The following is a 21,437-nucleotide window of genomic DNA, read 5'->3' as shown; positions in this document are numbered from 1 at the left end:
AACTGAATCATTGATTTTACTAAAAGTTGTTTGAAAAAAAAAAACTTTCGTTGTCATGACATTTTAAAAAAATATGGGTCTGAAGGACCATTTGTAATAATACTACTATTTTACGTATTTATTGTGCTTAACAATATCCAAATACCTTCAGGTGCATAATCTTGATTCTCTTAACAACTTTTGGTTACAGTAGGTAAGGCAACGGAGGATCAAAGAGGCTGACTGTTCAAGGCCCCATAAATAGTACATTTAAAAGCTGGGGCCCAAAGCGGGGACTTTGGCACCCTGGTGCACTGGAATATCCATCCCATCGTGTTATAAATGGGATTCCTGTGTTGAGAAGGATCTAGTCAGTGTCACTTTAAGAGTGTGTTATTTTACAAATCAATTTTGTAAGGTACTCCTTCACGTTTATCAGTATTCTTCCTGATTTCCATGTACTTATATTCTTGCCATGTTTTATGTTAAAGAATTCAGGTAACCTCAAAAGAAGCAAGAAGGAAATTTCAGAATTGCCCGCCTGCCGCTCTTTCCAAGGCAGCTCAAGAGCTCAATTTAAATGAGACTTTCATTACTTTAAACTCTTATTATAGAAAATCATACCGACATTAAGTTCTTCATCCCATTTCCTAAAATCTAACTTTAGTCTGGGGGAGGGAAGGAAAATGAGAATGAGAATATATTGACGTCATGCTCTTAGAAAAAGAAAATCAACCTAGAAGTCTTATCTTTGTCTATTTGCGACTCGTCTTCATTTCTACTCCTCAAGGTCAGCAGAGCACCCAAACTCAGCCAGGTGTCTCTTCCCTGAGACTCGTGCTTGAGCCCGAACACATCCTTCTCTCCACGTGGGTATACTAAGTGTCGGGTTGTCACAAAGATCGGGCCAAATCAGCATGGATTTGGAGAATAAGGTTCATGGAGTCCAATAACGTTATAAATTGACTACAACACACAGACCTCAGATGTTTTAAAAACCTTTATTACAGACCCAACAAAAAAATACAGTCTATGAGCAACCGAGAATTTGTCCATTGTGGTTATAATTGCAACTTATAATATGCGCCGGTCTCCACCTGCAGGTGACGAATGGTTACTACAGCCTTGTGCAGCAAGTGTGACCATCACTTGCGGAAAAGGGTTCCAGAGGAATTAACACTTCAACATATTCTCAAGTGTTGATACAATGGATCTGTACTGGTGGGACCATAAACTTTTGGTGGTTGGATGGCCCCAGAATGTATGTGGACCATATGTCAATGTCTGTCTCATTCAAACATGGGTGCTCCATAAATACTTGCTGAATGAGTGAATGAATGTATAAATGAATGAATGAGTATTGCAAAGAAATTTAGGAATTTGAACATGGCTAGAAGAACGTAAGTCCTGCTCCAACGACCCATCCAATCCAATCTTCCTGCCGCGTTAAGTAGAGATCTGGAATCATCCAATCATGTCATGTTCCTCTCTGGTTAGAAACATGAACCACTTGGCCCCTTTGAAGTAGCCCAGAAACAAATGAGAAATGGAGGGGCTGGGAAATCCCAGAGCCTAGTTTTCCTTTTTCACCGGATTTCTTGGCTTCCTGTGTTTCTGCTCATTAAACAGGAAAAAACTAAATTGTTTCTAATTTTCAAAACACTTGCATGGTAACTCATTCTAGATGCAAACAACTTTAAAGGCAAAATCACGAGCGGCTATGTAGTATACAGAGCATAGATACCAAAGGAGGCCACATAAAATTAAAAAACACTAAAGAACAAATAGTCCGTGTCGTCCAGGGGGATGAACTATGCAACCCAAGCGAAAATTAAAACCAAAGTGCATACGCTCATCAGCATTGCATAACACAGCTGACTCATTTGCATACAATGCAATTATTTCTGATAGGTGCTGAACTCAACACACCCAGCTGGGTTAGCTGTGTCTCCAAGGGCTTTTTTCCCCTGCACGTTGGCTGTGTTCCCTCCTGACCACGATCGCAAATAACCGTTCACAGCACTGTGAGACTGGGAACAGTTGAAATAAGCGCTATACTGATCTGTGCATGGCTAGCCTTCGGGGCCCCTCACGTGAACAAGAAACAGGCCCGATTCTAGGTCAGAAGGCTCCATTCCTGGAACACTGTATCTGATCTCGTGTTTTAGGAAACCCCACTTGTTTGGTGCTATATAAAGAATTCTTCTTCTTCTTTTTCTTCACCCTGGACTGGCAGGTGAAGGAGACATTTTGACATCGTCTTCCTTGCACCAAGATCCCTCTGGCCAGCAAGGGACAAACCATGGATCCTTTCCTTAGAGATTTTATTGTTCTTGGAGGCAGTTGCCCCTAAGGATGAGTCTGGCAAGCAGGATGGTGGCTGGCTGGCCCGGAGATCCCTTGGAAATTTGCTCACAAAAGATTGCCTGGGTTCACAGTTGACCGTGGTGCGCCCCGTGTCCACATTAGTTTCTGCCTCCAGCTTCTCAAAGCTGTTTTCCGGGCTGAGGACCTTTGCTGTGGCCCCAGGCTGGAGGTGGGGAGAAAGCAGATGCATCCGGGCACCCGCGGCTGCGCTGCGGTCCTGGGATGGGCAACCAGGGTTTTTCCACAAAGTACCACGATAGCTGTCTGACGCTGGGCATCCGCCGGGCGCTGGGCACTCCGGAGAGCCCACCTTGAGCCTCCTGGCCCGGCTTCTTCGGCCTCTGGGCTCTAGGGTCCTCCTTGTGGAGACAGGGATCAGCCTGGAGCCCTGGGGAAGCGTGTTAGCTCCCGAGGTGCCGTTCAGAAAGGAAAGCTCACCATTCCTCACACCAAGTCCTGGATTCAGTTGGACCTAAGGGACAAGGGAAAAAGAAACAAATTCAACAGACGTTTTCCATTAACTAAGTGCCGAGAGCAGACGATGTCCCATTCGTCCTCCGCCATGCTGTGCCCACAGCCGACTTGCGACAGAGCCAGTTGAATGGAAGTCCTAAGTCCAATCTAATTATGAGCTCTATCAGCATTCAGCTCCACACATCTTTCTCTCAGACTCCCTACACTAACGTGTGACAAGGCTACGAATCTGAGAATCAAATGACCGCTTGACAACCACACTGTTCTTGTAGATCATGTGGTTCAAACGACACAAAGATGTTCGAGGAGGTCATCTGGCGGCCTCACTTGCTGATGCCAACAATGTATCACCAACTATGCAATCAAAATCACAATAAAAAGCCACCCAAACACGTGGCCATAGTCAAGATAAAGCCTGGAATAAGAATTCAGTCCTCCAAAGTTGGTAGTTCTTTTAGATCATGCCAATGATATATATCTTGAGCTATTGCAAGACATGTGGGCACTCCAGCCAGACTAATAATTCGACACCTTTTAAGCCAATATTCTTTAAATTGGGGGGGTGCCGTTTGTTTATAGCACAGACCTAGTGTCGTGTGGGAAACAAAGAAAGGAGGGAGCTGTGTTCTCTTAATCCCTAGCAATTCCATTCTGGTTCCAAACTTACAGGCCCTACTCAGCAGAGCTCCCAGCCTAGGGTTTACTGCTGTCTCCTTCTGCAGAATGGAGTTCACTGGCCCATCTCCCATCCTTGGACTCTTGGGAGCCTCATCCCCTACTCTTTACACTGCACTCTGGCCAAGAAGATTTCTGGAAAAGACAATGTTCTCTCTCTTGTCAGTAGCCCTTAGAAATTAGTATCTAGGGCCTACCCCTGCCTGGCCCTGCCCTTAATCAAATACGGGAAAGAATGTCACAAAAGAACCGTAAATACATTTTCTAAGTGAAAGAAGCCCGTCTGAAAAGTCTACGTACTGTATGATTGTGACTATATGACATTCTGGAAAAGGCAAAGCTATGGAGACCATAAAAAGGAAAAAAGAAAAGTGGGGGGCACCTGCACACCTCAGTCGGTTAAGTGGCCGACTTCAGATCAGGTCACGATCTTGCAGTTAATGAGTTTGAATCCTGCGTTGGGCTCTGTGCTGACAGATCGGAGCCTGGAGCCTGCTTAGGATTCTGTGCCTCTCTCTCTCTCTCTGCCCCTCTCCTGCTCACACTCTGTCTCTCAAAACAATGAATAAACATTTAAAAAAAAAGTTAGTGGTTGCCAGGGGTTAGAGGGGAGAGAGGGATGAACAGGCAGAGCTCAGAGAATTTTTAAGGCAGTGACAGTACTCTGTACGATACCGTGGGGGGGGGGGGGGGGGCACACGCCATTATACCTTTGTCAAAACAGTTCGTGCAACACCAGGAGTGAAACCTAATATAAACCGTGGACTTTCAGCGATAATGATGTGTCTATGCAGGTTCATTGATTGTGGGATGGCGGGATGCTGACAGAGGGGGAGGCGGTACCTGCGAGGGGCAGGGGAGCATATGGGATTTTCCAGTTTGCTGTGAACTTAACACTGATCTAAAAAAAAAAAAATGTTTTTAGGTTTGTTAGAAGAAAATAAAAAAGACTGGTCCATATTTATCTCCCCAGGCAAGAAGGAAGAAATCAGAACAGTAAGAAAGCAGGTCTAGAAACGACCAAATCACCACGCACGTGCGTCCGGTAGTTGCTTACTTATGCCATACACATGTAGGCCCAGCCCCCAATTTTCTCTCTGATAGAAACGGTATAGTGACCGTGATCAAACTGCAAAAAGCAAAAGTTGTTTCCATCAACTCCTTTGGCAAATATTCTCTGTAAAGAGCCGTATAATGTATCTGAGGCCCCGTGGACCCAAGGTCTTCATTGCAATTACTCGACTCTGCTGCAAAGCAGCCCGCAGACAAGGAGATAAATGGGTGTGGCTGGGTTTCAATCTTGTGCAATTTTCATGTGTCATGACGTCCCCCCCTCCCCCACCACCAACCATTTAAAAGTGGAAAAACTATTCTTAGCTCCCGGGGCCCATGGTTGGCTGATCACGGCTATAGAAAAAAAAGCAATGACTTCCCACTCCCCAACTGCCCCCCCCCCCCCCTCACCTCCCAACACTTTTTTCAAGCAGAAACTTTTCTGGAATCCCTAGATATGAGGTGCTCTCTGCAGAGCGGCCCTGGTTGAAGGCTGCTGGGCCTCCCTTTGCTCCCCCACCCCCACCCCCGCCCGCTGGGGTGCTGACCCCACTCACCAGGTCCCTAAGGCTCCCCGGAACACACTTTGAAAACCCGTATTCTGCAGTCTGGACCAAGCCACTTACCCTGAAATCTCCCCCACAGGTGTGCTTCCCTTGAGCCGCGCCCCCTCCCCTCCCCTTCCCCCCACTCTCCCTCTCCCCCTCTCCCCCCTCCCCCATCCAGCCCACCACCCCCGTTCACGCAGGGGGAGCCTCCACCAACATCCCAACCCCCTCTAGCGGGGACACTGTCAAAGGGACGGCCACTGCATGCCGGGATGTGTCCTTGTGTGCGAACCCAGAGGAGAAACTTCTGTCCCCAAACTTGGCTGCACACTGGGGACCCCTGGGGAGCTTTAAAACACTGACACCAGGCTCCCACCTGTGGACGTTTTAATGTCATTGGGCTGGGAGCCACCTGGGCCTGAGGAATTTTTAAATCTACCCCCGCCCGGGGGTGATTCTAATGGCGCAACAAAAGTTGGGAAGTACAGCCACCGACCCAGAAAAGGTGGGCGTCCCGCAGCATGCTATCACGTGGTCACCGTGAGTCTCAGCGTGTCAGGCTGACCTCCCACTCCACATTTCTGGTCATTCCGTTGCCTGATTTGCCTTTGCCTCTCTCTAATTCCTCCTGCCTCCCCTGCCCTTCCTGGCTTTCTGTCCCTTTCCATTTTTCCTTTCACCCAGTGTTACCTTCTAATAATATCCATCTAATAATTTCTGGGGCGCCTGGGTGGCTCAGTTGGTTGAGCGTCCAACTTTGGATCAGGTCATGATCTTGCAGCTCATGGGTTCAAGCCCCACATCCGGCTCTGTGCTGACAGCTCAGAGCCTGGAGCCTACTTGGGCTTCTGTGTCTCCCTCTCTCCCCTCCTCCCCAGCTTACACCGTCTCTCTCTCAAAAATAAATAAACGTTAAAAAATTATATTCATCTAATAACTTCTCATAAGAAAAACATGGTAAAGGCAGTGACGGCTCACTGTAAAGCCCATTGAACAAGTGTGTAAAATAAAAAGTAAAAAAAATAAATAAGTAAACAACTATTATATATTTACAATTAGCGGGGAATTAGCCACTCAAAAGAATATGATTGCTTTATAAAGAATAAAAAAATTACTTTAAAAAAATTAAATTAAATTAAATTAAAAAAAAAAAAAGTAAAGGCTTCTCCGCAACTCCCACCTCAAGCGACCCCAAATTCTCCCTCTCCAAGAACACAACTCGTTCATTCTTTCCAAATCAGAGGGAAATAGACTCTCTCCCGGATGCAAGCTGGGGTCTCCTCTCCTGGGAGAACAAACTCCCCAAGTCCCCTCAGAGGGCTGAACCGCCAGCCTAGCCTCCTGGAGAATCGTTTGACACTATAATCTACCTTTTTACGTGACCCAGTGAAGTCTTTTTCTTCCGGAAATGGAAACTGGCCTAGGGATTCCCATACTCAGAGATCATTCAGGGTTGGTATTAGACTATCCAGTCTGGATGAGGAAATCCACTGGTTTGGTTCTGAGGTCCTACTGAATTTTCTGCCAATCCTGAAGAGAAGGAGAAGCCTCAGAGCAACCAGGAAGTGCCTCTCAGGGCAGGGTCTGTAGTCACCCCTCCTCTCAGCTCTGCTCAGCCCATGGCCCCTCCCCTGGGCCTCGCCCCCCTGGCAATGTTCTACCTCCCAGGGACCCCTGAGCAGTCTTTCCTGTTCCAACACTCAGCTCTCCTGTTACATCAGCTCTTTCCCATCAACACCTCCTTCCATGTCAACTGGAGTCCAAAGGCCCTCATGGCTTCAACCACTTCCCCGCCCATACCTCCCACTCCTCTCCACCACTCCCTTTCGTTCCGCCAAAGCCTCCCTCGAGACCTCCCAATTCCGGGTTCCACCTGCGTGCCCACAGGCTCTGAACTTGTGCCTTGAACTGCAGGCTGCAGAAAAGCACACGACTGTTCAGCGTGACATCACCATGAAGGTGCGCTTTCCAACTGGGCCCAGGCTCCCCGTAGGTCCTGTTTCCTTAGCCAACTGTCAGCTGCTTCAGACCTTCCGAGCCGTCCTCACACCGTCAGTGGGGCCACCACACCCCCTCCCCAGGCAGAAGGATCTCTAGATTAGGGAGAAAACAAAAGCCATCAGCAGCTAGCACCTCTCGGCTGCCTGCCATCCAATGTACCGGCAACATCATCATCCTCCCCACAAGAAACGGGACCAGTCTCCGCTCCGTGAATTCCAATGCCTCCTGCCTTCCTGGCCACCGCCAACTTATGGATGATTCATTTCCTCCCACTTTGCTATCTTGTTTCTCCCCTCCTTCTCTCTACCCCATGCTCTGCCCGCTCTTTTACCACAACAATTAAACCTGCTCAGGTCTATCTTGAATAAACACATTCCTTCACCCTCTTGCCCTCCGGCTCTCTCTCTCCTCTCCTTCACAGTCAAGCTTCTCTATTAAATGTATCCACACTCATTTATCCTACTAACCTCCCCTTATTTCCTCTACCCATGGCACTGACTCTCCCCGCTACCAATCCACTGAAATTGCCCTTGCCAGAGATCATCCTCAATCAGCTTCCTTGTCATTCATTGTTACTTGAGCTCCGGTTGAATTTTACAAGGCTGACCTTTCTCCTTTACATTTGAAGTCTTTTTTTTTTTTTTTTTTTTAAGCTTCAATTACTGTGTAAATGATGAAGGCTCCCCAAAGCGTAACTACAGCTCAGATCTGTCTTATAAGCCTCCCACTTGTCTATCCAACTGCCTTCCAGGCACCAGCTCCTCAAACTCAACATGTTCAAAATTGAACTCATTTCCCTACTCATGCTAATTCCATTCCGTTTAGTCTTTCCCCTTTCTTCAAACGCGTTAGCCCCGTGCTAGCAAAGCAAGAGCATCATTTCCCCTTCTTCATCCCCGTGTCATCCACTCCCGTGGACTCTGTCACCCAAAGATCTCTCCGATCTTCCTGGCTCTCCGTGTCCAATGCCCTTAACCCTAGGGCGGGCTCTTGCCATCTCTCGTCTGAATTACTGCCACAGCTATGGGATGAGGCCCCCGTCGATGCCCTCACGTCCCTCCGATCCCTCCTGTACTCCTGTACAAGAGGAGCTTCAGAAACAGCTTTCATCATGTCACCCTCCTATTTCAGATGGCTCCCTATTCTTCTTGAGATAAGAATCTAAGTCCTTTAATATGACCGATCACACCCTCCACAGTCTGCCCCCTCTTCCTCCAGCCTGATCATTCACCACTTCCTCCCTTTCAGCCTCCACTTGCCAAAATCGAGCTTCTTTGGACATGATTTGCTCTTTCCCAGTGCCAGTGTTTGTGTATATTATTTCCTCGGTCTGGGATATGTCTCTTCTCACCCCTCTCCTTAAAAACCCATGATCAGCCCCGGCTTCCACATCACTTCCTCTTGGAAGCTTTCTTAATGTCACTGATTCTGGGTTAGGTCCCCTAAATATTGGCTCTGCCACTTAGTTGTTGGACTTTAGAGAAGTTACCTAATCTTCCTATGCCTCAGTTTCCTCACCTATGAAAGGAAATAATCCTGAGTACCAGCATCATAGAGTTGTTGAAAGGATTAAATGATAACAGTGGCTGGGACATAGCTCTGCTAAATATGAGTTGGTTAGTATCATAGTAATTAGCATTATTACTAGATCTCCTCGCAGCCTGTACTTCCATATCATAGTAGTTTTCGCACTGTTATGCACTTGTCCACTTACATCTCTGTGTCTTTCTCTGAACTTGCCATCTTGAGCAAGGGGTATATTCATCTTCCTCATTATTGTATCTCCAGTCCCTCGCATAGTGCCTAGCACATGGTAAGTAATCAACTAGATGTCTTTTGGATACATACGTAAAGCTTAGCACCTAACAAAATGTACATTTTTACATGTATAAAGGTATGGAGATGTAACATCCTATTGGGCCCCTAATTATTTGACATTAGGTAGATCTCAAGCCTTTTAAAGAAAAGTCAAAATGACTTTCATCGTATGGTTGGCCATTTCTGCAAACATTTTAGGAGAAGGAAATGTCAACTTCTCATTCTCAAAGTAAGGTCTAAGATCTTTAGACCACAGACCACAATTGAGTGCAATATTATTAATGTAGAAATGCAGACGTGTGCAGTTACGGTGAAGAATTTCCAGGAGAAACATAATGCTGAGTGATTGAGAGAAATCCCTTGGGGGAGAAGAAGGCTGCTCTTGCCAGAACACAAATTGAAATGCATTTGTAAGAATTCTGATCATTTAGAGCTCATCTTTCCAAGAAATATTTGTAAAATGTTACAAATTGAGAACTAGCTTTTTCAAGTTTCGGGGAACCCTGGCAGTTATCTTGATGAATAGGACTATCGTGCGCCACTCATTTGATTCTAAATACCTGAGAAACAAGGGAATATGCATCATTAAAAAATGATTAAGCTGTTAAAGAACAGATTCATACCATGAAGGGAAAATAAGATTGTCTCTTACTAAACGTGATTGCAAGAGATAAGAGAATTTCTCCTACACTGAAAAAAAAAATTAAATGGAAACAAATGATGCAGATAATAAGAACCCCCCCGAACAATGCCAGACTTGCTTACTTAAGAGTTGAAACCACAGTCTTCTGATTAATTGTTCTTTAAAGTAAAGGTACTTACCAAAAAAAAAAAAAAAAAAAGTGGGGGCCGTCTGTGGGGGCTCAGTCAGTTACGCATCTGACTTCAGCTCAGGTCATGATCTCACAGTTGGTGAGTTCAAGCCCCGTGTCAGGCTCTCTGCTCTCAGAGAGCAGATCTTCTGTCTGCCTCTCTCTCTGCCCCTCCCCAACACACCCCTCACCCCTCAAAAATAAATTTTTTTACAAGAAGAAAAAAGAAAGGTACTTACTTTAACTGATTAATCACAACCACTGATGTTAACTGCTTTTCTGTAAGAGTGAAAACCTTCTGAGCAATGCCTCGAAGTGTTCCTTCAGGGCAGCATAAACCCAAGTATTGAGTGAGCAGAAGGGTAAGGATGGCTGTGTGTGTGTGTGTGTGTGTGTGTGTGTGTGTGTGTGTTGTGTGTGGTTGTGTGGGGCACATTTGGGGTAGGGATGGAGAATGAATAAGAAACGAAGAGAGTGACAAAGAGGGAGGAGTAGAGTAGAAGCGCACACAGCGGAGAGATTCGGAAATGGGAAAGGACCCTCGAGAAATGCTACCGAAGAAGATGAATTACTTTCTTCAGGACAGACCTTGTTCTTTGATTTTTTGAACGGCTAAGACAGAACACAACGACGGACTTAGCCAAATGTTGGTCAGGTGAAAAGAACCACGTGCTCGCTTACAGCAAACTAGCTTCTGGAACACACACCTTTTCCGAAGAGACAGGCTTATTTCCTGAAAACAAGCAGTCGAGCAACCGGTGGTGCGGAAGCAGCTGTCTACCCGCTGGTCTACTGGAAATAGACATTTACAACAAAGTACTGAAAGGAAGCAGAGAGTCATAGACTTCCAAATTATATGGTACAAGAATAAGAAAATACGTAATCAGTTGTGGGTTACAAAAATTTCCATGTGAAACGTGCACCAAACGGAAGCTAATGTGCATTGGAGCTTCACGGCAGGTTTTGGAGGCAAATTGCCATTCGATCGAGCAGAGCCTGGCAGGGTGGAGAAGTGAAAAGGCAGAGAAAGACATCTCTGGACAAGAAACGGCTTAGGCAATGCAGAGATGCCAGATATCCATAAAATGGAAATTTTTCAACTCAAAAAGGAATGAAATTCTGACACCTGTTACATGGATAAACCTAGAAAACATTACACTGCGTGAACTAAGCCATACGTAAGGACAAGTATTATATGCTATGTGTCGCATCACATAGGTGAGGTGCCTAGAATAGGCAAGTTTATAGAGACAGAAAGAAGAACCAAGGTTACCAGGGACTAGGGAGGACGGAAGAGGGAGTTATAGTTTAATAGGTACAGAGTTTCTTTTTTTTTTTTTTTTTTTTTTTTTTTTAACATTTTTTATTTATTTTTGGGACAGAGAGAGAGACCGAGCATGAACGGGGGAGGGGCAGAGAGAGAGGGAGACACAGAATCGGAAACAGGCTCCAGGCTCCGAGCCATCAGCCCAGAGCCTGACGCGGGGCTCGAACTCACGGACCGCGAGATCGTGACCTGGCTGAAGTCGGACGCTTAACCGACTGCGCCACCCAGGCGCCCCAGGTACAGAGTTTCTAAGTGGGGTGATGAGAAAGTTCTAGAAACAGACTGTGGTGATGGTAGTGTAACATTGTAAATGTACTTAATGGCACTGAACCCGACACTTAAAAAGGGCTCAGGTGAATAAATGTTGTGTTCTGTGTATTTTAGGACAATAAAAAAAACATATCTGGGTGCAGGGGTGAGCCTAGACTTCTGGAAAGAAAGTTGGGCTAGCCATAAAGTTAGCCGCCATTTAAAAATGTGTTCAACTGTGGTGTGCTGGGTAAAATAGGATGCCTGGAGCCGGAGTGAAGAGTTAGAATGTCATAATAAGAATAATAACGCACCATTAAAGCTACGTGGGCTTAAAGAAGGAAGGGGGAAAAAGAATGACCCCAGTAGAAAGCTACCACAGTTTTCTATTCACCTACATTCACTAGGTGTGACTGAATGAGGGGCTTCTGGGAAAAGAGGCTTTAAAAATGACAGTGTTTCAAAACCACTGCAAATGGGGAGAGGGTGACCAGAGCTGGAGAGGTTGGGGGAGGCTGTCGATGGTGTCTTAGGTTTCGCTCGGACTGAATGCGAGGTGCGAATGAGACATGATGGTCCCGTGGTCTTCCAGGGAGCCGGAAATAAGCTAAAGCTCGAGAGCCAGAGATTCTCACACAGTAGTAAGGTCAACAAAGATGAGGCTAAGTCCACAGGATGGTCTATATTTCTTAACCTTAGGGAAACCTTCGGCCAAGGACAGTGGTTCTCAGCTGGGGGAACCTTCACCCCCAGAGGCGTTTGACAAGGTCTGGAGACGTTTTGGTTGTCGCAACTGGGGTGCGGGGGTCGGTACTACTAGCCTCTAGTGACAGAGCCAACGGTGCTGCTCACATCACGTGGACAGTCCTCCACGACCAAGAATCATCTAGTCCAAAATGTCAATACCGCCAAGGCTGAGAGAACCTGATTTAGGCACAGGAAGAAAGAGGTGAGTCCTTGAAAAAAAGATGGAAAGAGAAGGCAAACTTAAAGAGCTGGGTTATGGAAACCCACAGAGGACAGACTTTCGAGGCAGGAGTGGTCAATGTGCATGATGCTTGTGGCCTTATGGCTAAACTCTCCCAGCATTTGTACAAGAAGTGAGGATGAAGGACAAATAGCAGCCCCAGGACCGGAGAGACAGACAGATAAATGCAGGGAATCATGGCTTCTCGGAGCAGAGACTCCTAAGGGGAAATGCCAGCGGGAAGCAGGGCCAGATGAGGAAAACCTGAACTCTGACTAAGGAATGACAGAAGGCTTCGTGTGGACAACTCTGAGAGTTAAAACCTCCAGGGGGACCCAGAGGGGCCCCACAAGCTTGTGAGATTTACCTCCAGGAGCCTGACCAGACTCTCACAATAAATATGGGAGAAACTTCTCCTTGTGCTTCTGGAAGGGGAAGGAGAAAAGAAACCTTTTTTTTCTTTTTTTCTTCTTCTTTTTTTTTTTTTTCTTTTTGAGAGAGATAGAGAGGGAGAGGGAGGGAGAGAGAAAGCGTGAGTAGGAGAGGGGCAGTGGGAGAGGGAGAAAGAGAATCTTAAGCAGGCTCCATACCTCAAGGCTCCAGCCCACCACCATGAGCTTATGACCTGAGCCGAAATCAAGATTCAAATGGTTAACTGACTGAGCCCCCTGGATGCCCCTAAAAAATACAATTTGAAGAGACGGTAAACATCAGAGCCAGGCATGGCAGCGCTGTTGGGATTATCAGGCCAGGAATTTGAAATAACTTGATGAATGTCCTAGGAACTCTAATGGATAAAGCAGACGGCAAGCAAGGACAGGTGAGCCATGTAAACAGAGACAGAAATCCTAAGAAAGAACCAGAAAGAAACACTAGAGATTTGAAAAAAAAAAAAACAAAACCAACACTGTAACAGAAATAAAGAACACCTTCGATGGGCTTACTAGTAGACTGGACACGGTTGAGCAAAGAATCACTGAGCTAGAGCGAACCTCAGAAGAAACTTTCAACACTAAAAATCGGGGGCACCTGGGTGGCCCAGTGGTTGAACGTCTGACTCTTGGTTTCAGTTCAGATCATGATCTCATGGTTTCGTGAGTTCACCCGCAGCACGGGGCCTGCCTGGGTTTCTTTCTCTCCCTCTCTCTCCCCTCTCTCTCAAAATAAACAAACAAACTTTAAAAAAGCAAGACAAAGCTAAAAATCAAAGAGAACAAAGACAAAAAACCAGAACGGAATATCCAAGGACTGTGAAGCAGCTACAAAACGTGTCACATTTGCATGGTAGGAACACCAGGAGGCAAGAAACAGAGAAAGGAACAGAAGAAATATTGGAAATAACCATGCCTGAGAATTTCCCCCAAATTAATGTCAGACACAAGAACACAAATCCAGGAAGCTCAGAGAACACCACCGCAAAAATCCCCCCAAAGCTACACCTAGACATACGTTTTCCAAACTACAGAAGTCAAAGATAAAGAAAAAAAATCCCAACAGATGTCAGAAAAAAAAAGAAAAAAGATAAGGGTCACATCCCACTTTTCAAAAGCCATGCTAGCAAGAAGAGAATGGAGTGAAATATTTAAAGTGTGAAGAGAAAAAAATAGCCACCAAGCTAGAATTCTGTACCCTATGAAATTCTCCTACAAACATGAAGCAGAAATAAAGTCTTTCTCAAACAGAGATTGAAGGAATTTGTGTGTCAGTAGGCCTGCCTTGCAAGAAACATTAAAAGTTCTTTGGAGAGAAGCAAAGTAATAAAGATCAGAAACTTGGAAGGAAGAACATTGAAGAAGGAGTAAATGAAGGTCAACTTTTATTTTTCTCATTCTTAGTTGATCTAACAAAAAAGTGTGTTTAAAATAATAATACCAAGGGTGCCTGGGTGGCTCAGTCGGGCAAGCATCTAACTGGCTCAGGTCATGAACTTCCGTTGGTGAGTTCAAGCCCCATGTCGGGCTGGGTACTGACAGTTCAGAGCCTGGAACCTGCTTCGGATTCTGTGTCTCCTCTCTCTCTGTGTTTCTCTCTCTCTCTCTGTCAAAAATAAATAAAGATTTTTTTAAAAATTTTAATGATAATACCAACAATGTATTTAATTATGTGTGTGTGTATATATATATATATATATATATATATATATATATATATCACATATAGCATTGAATGCATATATTAGAAAAGAAGAAAGACCTCAAATCAACAATCTAAGTTTCCACCTTAGGAAACTCAAAAAAGAAAAGCATATTAACTCCAAAGTAAGGGGCGCCTGAGTGAGTCAGTCCGTTAAGCATATGACTTTGGCTCAGGTCATGATCTCACGGTTCATGGGTTCGAGCCCCACATCGGGCTGTCCGCTGTCAACGCAGAGCCTGCTTCAGATCCTCTGTCCCTCTCTCTCTCTGCCCTTCCCCCACCTGCACTCTCTCTCTCTCAAAAAATAAACGTTAAAAAATCATCAAGAAGAGAATATCCTTTAAAAAAAAATCTGAAGTAAGCGGAAGATAATAAGAATTAGAGCAGAAATCAATGCACTTGAAAACAGGAAATCAGTAGAGAAAATCAATGAAATAAAACGCTGGTTCTTGGAGAACTCAAGCGTTACTTGTAGAGGATCCAGAGGCGAGCCCAGGGACTGGACGAAGCTCACACAGGCGTGATTGCCCGCTCATTCGGCAGAATAAACTGAGAGAAGCCACCAGAAAGGACGGCTAATGACCAACATCTGTTGTTGAGACTCAGCATCCCAGATTGTGCTGACGTTCGGTTCATGTGCTGATGTAAGCAAACCCCCTGCCTGGGTCCGCGGACGAGACACCACCACGGTGGGGCAGGTGGTGGAGACGAGTGTGAACTTCCCCATTTCATTCGTCTTGGGGAGCAGTCAACTCTTGTCAAGAAAGAAGACCTGGAAGGTGGGCCCCCAAGAGATAAGAGGGAACATTTCTGCTCTCGCTGTGTGCTTGGCCTGGAACACCTCCTGGTGACACACGTGCAGCACACACGGAGACGTGTGAGAGAACCTCAAGGTCACGTCTTGGCCAAGGAGCTCTGAATGGTGACACCCAGTGGTGCTTGTAAGTTACCTCTCCTGTAAAGAATGTTCTGTTGTTTTCCCCTTTTAGCCTCAACCTTTCACAAAGACCTTGTTGGAAATTAGAGCCTGGCTTCAGTAGTGTTGTGGAGACGTTGGCAAGGACATGCCCGTGGTGGTCACAGCAGCTACCCGTGGAGGTGGGACGGCCCTGTAGCTGGTGCTGATCTCCCCGGGGTTATTGGCGACACAACCAGAGAGCAGTGGCCCGATGAGGAGAGGAGGCTGGAAGAACCTCAGGGGCCCGTTCTAGCGCACCCGAGAAAATTCACGCCACCAAGTACACACTGGCTTCGATGACATCACGGTCTGCACCTGCTTCTCCCTTTCGTTCCCCAGTTCTTCTCTCTCCCGTCTCCCGGAGTGTGGACGCTTCGTAGATTCTGCTTCCTTCTCTTCAAATTCTACACACGTTTACTCGGTTACCACCACTTCTGCGCAGGGCTTCAGCCATCTCCCCCCGACCCCCGACCCTGCCCGTGTCCCTACCCCAAGCTCCTGCCCTCAGGGGCCACCTGACTCCGGAATATCACCCGAATGACCTGCAGGCATCTCAAGCCCCGAGGTGTCCAGACCCATCGTCACCTCCCTTCTCTTTTAAACCCGGTTCATGTTTAACCTCACGCTTCCATCGTGCTTTCCCTTACTTAAAACTTTGCTAGTCCCTGATTGGGCGGTCGAAGTCACCTCTGGATCGGTCCGTCTGGTGCTCATCCAATCTACCCGCCGTGATGGTGCCGGCGTCATCACCTAAACTGAATCTTACAGGGACCTACTATGTCTGCTTCTTCTCTAACAACCTTAATAAACGCCTCTCTGCTGCCTGTTGTAGATCCCCCTGCACCTATACTCAGCGGGCCACAATCTTTCCCCAAAAACTCATCTGAACTCTCCAGCCCTACCCCTACCCCCCTACCACAGCCCGGTTCGGTCATCCTCCAAGTCACACATGCTCCAATCTTGGTCCAATCAACCCTTTCTGTCCCTATACTCAAGGCAGGGGCGGGGGGTGAGGGGGTGGGCTGCAGCCCTACCAGAGCAGGCTCCTCGTATCGCAGGCTCCTGGGGGAGAATCCAGCCCCCCCATCCGCCAGAAAAGGCAACGTGTCATGGCAAAGAAGACCCAACCACAGGGTAAGAGGGACGGCTGTCTTGTCTCCCACGGGGCAACCACGGAAAAATGCAAGGACAAAGCACCGCTAAAGGGGGAAGGGAAGAATCAAGCCACCGTACAATGGCAGCCATTAAGAACTAAGACAGGGGCGCCTGGGTGGCTCAGTTGGTTGGGCCTCCGACTTCGGCTCAGTCGTGATCTCATGGCCCATGAGTTCAACCCCTGCGTCGGGCTCTGTGCTGTCAGCTTGGAGCCAGGAGCCGGCGTTCGGATTCTGTGTCTCCCTCTTTCTCTGCCCCTCCCCCACTCAGGCTCTGTCTTTCTCCCTCAAAAACAAAGAAACATTAAAAAGTTTCTTTTAAATAAATAAATAATAAAAGGACTAAGACAAATGGAGAGCGGGGCCTGAACAGGTTCCGGTGCAGGGTAGACAATCAATACGAGTATTTGGTGAACGAGGGGCACCTGGGTGGCTCAGTGGGTTCAGCGTCCGACTCTTAGGCTCAGGTTCTGATCTCACGGTTTCGTAGGTGTAAGTCCCTCATTGGGTTCCGTGCACGGTACCGCACAGAGCTTGCTTAGGATTCTCTGTGTCCCTCTCTCTCTACCTGCCCCCCACCTGCTCGTGCTCTCGCTCTCTCTCTCTCACTCAAAATAAATAAACTTTAAAAAAATAAAAAAGTATTTGGTGGGTGAATCAACATGGACATAGTCGACCGTTTATTGACACATCCATTCATTTACTGAGCACCTACTATGAACCCTAATATCACTCTCCGCAAAAATGCGCATTCTGACATTCTGCACTGGCAGGTCAGCTGGGAAAACAACTGTTCCCTGTGTGCCTCTGGCAGGACAGCTGGTGGCTTTCTTACACACACACACACACACACACAAGAATTGCATTGCTTCTGCACAATCTCCTACAGCGTCCACTTTACAGAGCACCTCCATCTATATTTTCTCTCTTTTGATCCTGTACCTAATTGTACCAGTCAGTACCATGCACAGGCTCCATCAGTGACCGCTGATTACAATAAGGATAAAATAGAAGCTCCTTAGCGAGACGCTTGTTCGTCCACACGAGAATGTATTTGCCTACCATGCGCCGGGCCGTCCTAGGTACTGGGAAGACAGAGGTTCCTGCTCCATGGCGCTTACCTTCCAGTGGCCGACCATATTCCTGATGATGTGGTCCCACCTACCTCTCATCTTCTTCCCGTGACCCCACTCTCTTCACCCCAGCCACATAGAACCTCGGGCAGTTTTTTTTGTTTGTTTTTTTGTTTTTTTGTGTGTGTTTTTTTACATGCCCTGCTAAGGAAATGCCACATCACACATTGTCACCCACGGTCTCTCCTCTTTATAACACCTTCCTCCCTTCTCCATCTGGCTCCTTTCTTCCGGGCTGTCCAGCTTCAGGAGGCCCAGGTATCACTCCTCAGGAAGCTTTGCCCATCACCCGCCCACACTCACGTCCATTCCGGTGCTGAGGAAGGGTTATTTGTGGAGAGGTGAATCCATAGTTATGGTTTTCCACTGAGTACGTATTATTTTCTTTCTTTTGGTCAACATCAGTCATCTGGGCCGCCAGGCATTTGTTTCCCTACAATCTTCACTGGGGGTCCCTGACCCTCCCCTGTGAGTCCCAGGGGGGTCTGACTTTATAGAAAATAAGCCTCTGCCTGAGAAGTATACTAACCCCCATGATCCCATTCCCTTGGATGCAAAAATTGGTTTACAGAAGAGAATCTGATCCGAGCTGGTTGGGTTAATCTTGAAAATAAGAACAGTTTAAAAAATGTGCCCCCTGCTGCACACACATATTAAATGTTTATTTGACAGTGAGGTTGATTATAAATTCCGGAGATTAACCGGGGCTGAAGCAGAAACTTTAGATGCCTTGGGAATTGCTGGGTTAATGACAAGGCAACCGACAGAAAGAGTACCTGTCCACCTTAGGTGAACAAGAAGTAAATAACTTAGAAATCTTTTGACACAGAATCGCTATGATTCATATGTTATTAACAGCTCAAAGCTGATGACAACAAAGTTAATCAAAGGGAAAGACTTTTTGTCTTCTGTCCTGTTATTGCTGTATCCAATCGGCCTTAAAGGGGTTTCTGACCATTTCTCAAGGACAGAAGCCACAGAACATTTTGCTGTGAGTATCATGCCCTACCTGCACACACTTACTCAAGCATGCACACTCACAGAGCACCGGGTAAGAATGGAGAATTGCATGAGTTGTCTTATGTCTTAGGCAATTCGCTGAGAATCTCTCCCCCTCAGTTTTGTCATCTGCAAAATGGGAAAAATAGTGATTTCCTAGGTTGTTATAAGAACGAATGAATGGGGCGCCTGGTTGGCTCAGTCGGTTGAGCGTCCGACTTCGGCTCAGGTCATGATCTCACAGTCTGTGAGTTCGAGCCCCACGTCGGGCTCTGTGCTGACAGCTCGGAGCCCGGAGTCTGCTTCACATTCTGTGTCTTCCTGTCTCTCGGCCCCTCCCTTGCTCATGCTCTGTCTTTCTCTGTCTCTCAATAATAAATAAACGTTAAAAAATTTTTTAAATAAGAATTAAATGAAGTAATCAACGTAATACATTAGTCTAGGTCATAATCAATAATAGTTAAAATTGCATTGTGGGCGTTAAGTGTTAAGGCATTTCGCGTGCATAACAACCCACACTCTAGGAAGATGTTGATATTACCTTTGTGGTGCTAATGAAGAAACCCAGACTAAGCCAGGCAGCTTCTAGGTGCCAGGCTCACCCCGAAGAGAATACTCCATAAGAGACGCCACATGATCGCTATCAGGATGGTGCTTGGCTTATCGGGGATGCTTACAGAAGGCTTTTATATCAAGATTTTTTTTAAAAGGAGTTCGAACCACCTAGCTTGATTTGGGGTAGAATTTGACAGTGATACAAGATGCTTGAAAATGAGGTCAAGTGTTCTCAAGGAGCGTTTTCAAGGGGCACCTGGGGGGTTCAGTCGGTTGAGCATCGGACTCTTGATTTCAGCTCAGATCACGATCACCGGGGTTGTAGAATCGAACCCCAGGTCGGGCTCCACGCTAGATGTGGAGCTTGCTTAAGGTTCTCTCTCCTTCTGCCCCTCCCCTACTCACGCATGCACACACTCTCTCTCTCTCTTTCTCAAATTAAATAAAAAAGAAAACTACATAAGTCAACAGGGAAAATATTAAGTCCACAGGACTGCAAACTTAACATCCTCAACTATAATTACAACTTGAGCTTCCTTAGGTCGGATGGAAGGAGCTTACACTATTTCTGAACCAAGAGTGGGCCAAGTATTTGCACACAGTTTTAAAGGACAATCTTGTATAAGCTACAAGCTCGCGGAGCTTGAACTCCCTTATCTGTCAGATGAGGGGATTTTATTAGCCCACTGATGCTCAACCCTGACACTCGCTACATATCTGAGTCGTCCAAGGCGCCCCCCGGAGACGCCAGTCTCACTGACCTGGGGTGCTGCTGTGGCAGGAGACGTTTTCCAAGCCAAGCTCCCCGGGGGATTGTGACGTGCCACCAAGGTTGAGAACCACTGCATCGGATCATCGCTAAGGCCCATCTCAGACATAAAATCACACAGTTCCATGTGCGTCTACAAAGATCAGAGGCAAAACAGGAATACCTGAAGCAGAATCTGGTTGCCGTCATAGTCCTGTGTTTGCCACCTGGTGCGGCTGATGGGGACGCACGGATGGGGTAGAAGAGGCACTAACTGGCCAATCTCTTGGACCTTAAACTGCAGCACTGAAGACTCTTTGGGGTCCACTGACATCCCGAGGGGCAGCTGCTTCAGGGACAGCTGCAGAGCAAAGCTCTCGGTGGCATAGAGCACAAAGAAACAGAAGTTGCTCTTCTGCAAGGTGGCGTCCTTCTGCAGGATCAGCTCGTAGAGTCTGATGGCATCCTCGTAGTTGTCAAAACTGCAGTAGAGTGTCACTCGCAGGATCTCAGCCCCACGGTGCACCTGCCTCACGCCCCAGACGGGCATCTGGCTGTCCAGGCTGTAGAACTCCTGCTTGGCGAGAACGTAGGGACAAGGTCGCCCCGGGGCATTGGGGGCCGGGTAGCACTGCCAGGGCCAGCGCCGGAGGGAGTCGAGGACCCGGAACAGCCGCTCCTCCCCGAGGCTCTCGTGCAGGAAGAGCAAAACAGACATCCCCGGGAACCGTGAGCGCCTGGAGTGGCCCCTGTCATAGTATTTCGCTGGCCGGACCCGCTCTGACACCAGAAAGGGACGGACGTCTGGGCACACGCAGTCCAGGAGCCGGTCGAGAGTTTGCTGCAGAAGCGAGCCGTGCCCAGAGTTGGCCAGGAGGTGGACGGTCATGGCCAGAGGCTCTGGTGTCTCGTCCATGCTGGACTGACCGAGGACAGAGGCAGCAAGGGGACGGGGGCCCGGGGCCAGCTTCCGCGGTGAATGGAGCAGCGGGCGGTTCTCACGCAGAGCCTGCAGCCCACCAGGAAACCCGCACCCCCGCCCCCCTTCCGAGCCGAGCTCCCAACCTGTGCCCCTGGCTGCCGGCGGCCACACGGGAGGCAATCCACACAGATCGGGGCACGACCGCAGCGGGGGTCGATGTCAGCCACAGCGTCACTCGCGCGCACAGTGTCACTGCGCGTTTGGCTCGTCCAGCCACTCTCCAGGGGTTCTGTTTGCCCTAAAAACCTGCAATCCTGAGAAACACCCAAGCGGGTGGTTCTTACAGACACTCAGGAAAGGAAATGACCGGGCAAAAAAGGAACAGGAGTCGGCTCTGTCGCTCTGTCGGGCTGATAGCGATCTGTTTAGTTGAAAAGACACTCGGTTTACGGTTTATGGGCCCACAATGGGTTCTGATTTCCTCCTTACGTCCCTCCAGGCCACCTGAACACAATGACCGCTTTAAAACAATTCTGCAACTTGTCCCCTGGCCAGGATTTCC

General features: G+C 47.4%; 1 protein-coding gene across 1 annotated transcript; it reads right to left on the bottom strand.

Annotated features, from left to right (window-relative positions):
• Window positions 1-961: 961 nt before the first annotated feature.
• FAM124B (family with sequence similarity 124 member B) lies at window positions 962-21,212 on the bottom strand. Its single transcript, XM_060623896.3, has 2 exons — window positions 20,138-21,212; window positions 962-2,818 (listed from the first exon to the last, which is right to left on the bottom strand). The coding sequence occupies exons 1-2, from the start codon at window positions 20,867-20,869 to the stop codon at window positions 2,168-2,170; spliced, it is 1,383 nt and encodes a 460-aa protein (XP_060479879.2). The 5' UTR covers window positions 20,870-21,212; the 3' UTR covers window positions 962-2,167.
• Window positions 21,213-21,437: the final 225 nt, after the last annotated feature.

Source organism: Panthera onca, chromosome C1, assembly GCF_046562875.1.
Source record: "Panthera onca isolate mPanOnc1 chromosome C1, mPanOnc1 haplotype 2, whole genome shotgun sequence".
NCBI lineage: Eukaryota > Metazoa > Chordata > Mammalia > Carnivora > Felidae > Panthera > Panthera onca.
This window is presented reverse-complemented; position numbering and strand designations above follow the sequence as displayed.

Bases quoted from the DNA above. Each gene is read 5' to 3' on its own strand.
- FAM124B (XM_060623896.3), bottom strand. From the start codon at position 20,869: ATGGACGAGACACCAGAGCCTCTGGCCATGACCGTCCACCTCCTGGCC. The intron at 2,819-20,137 runs GTATTCCTGTTT...CTTGTCCCTTAG, and splicing joins GCAACCAGATTCTGCTTCAG to GTCCAACTGAATCCAGGACT.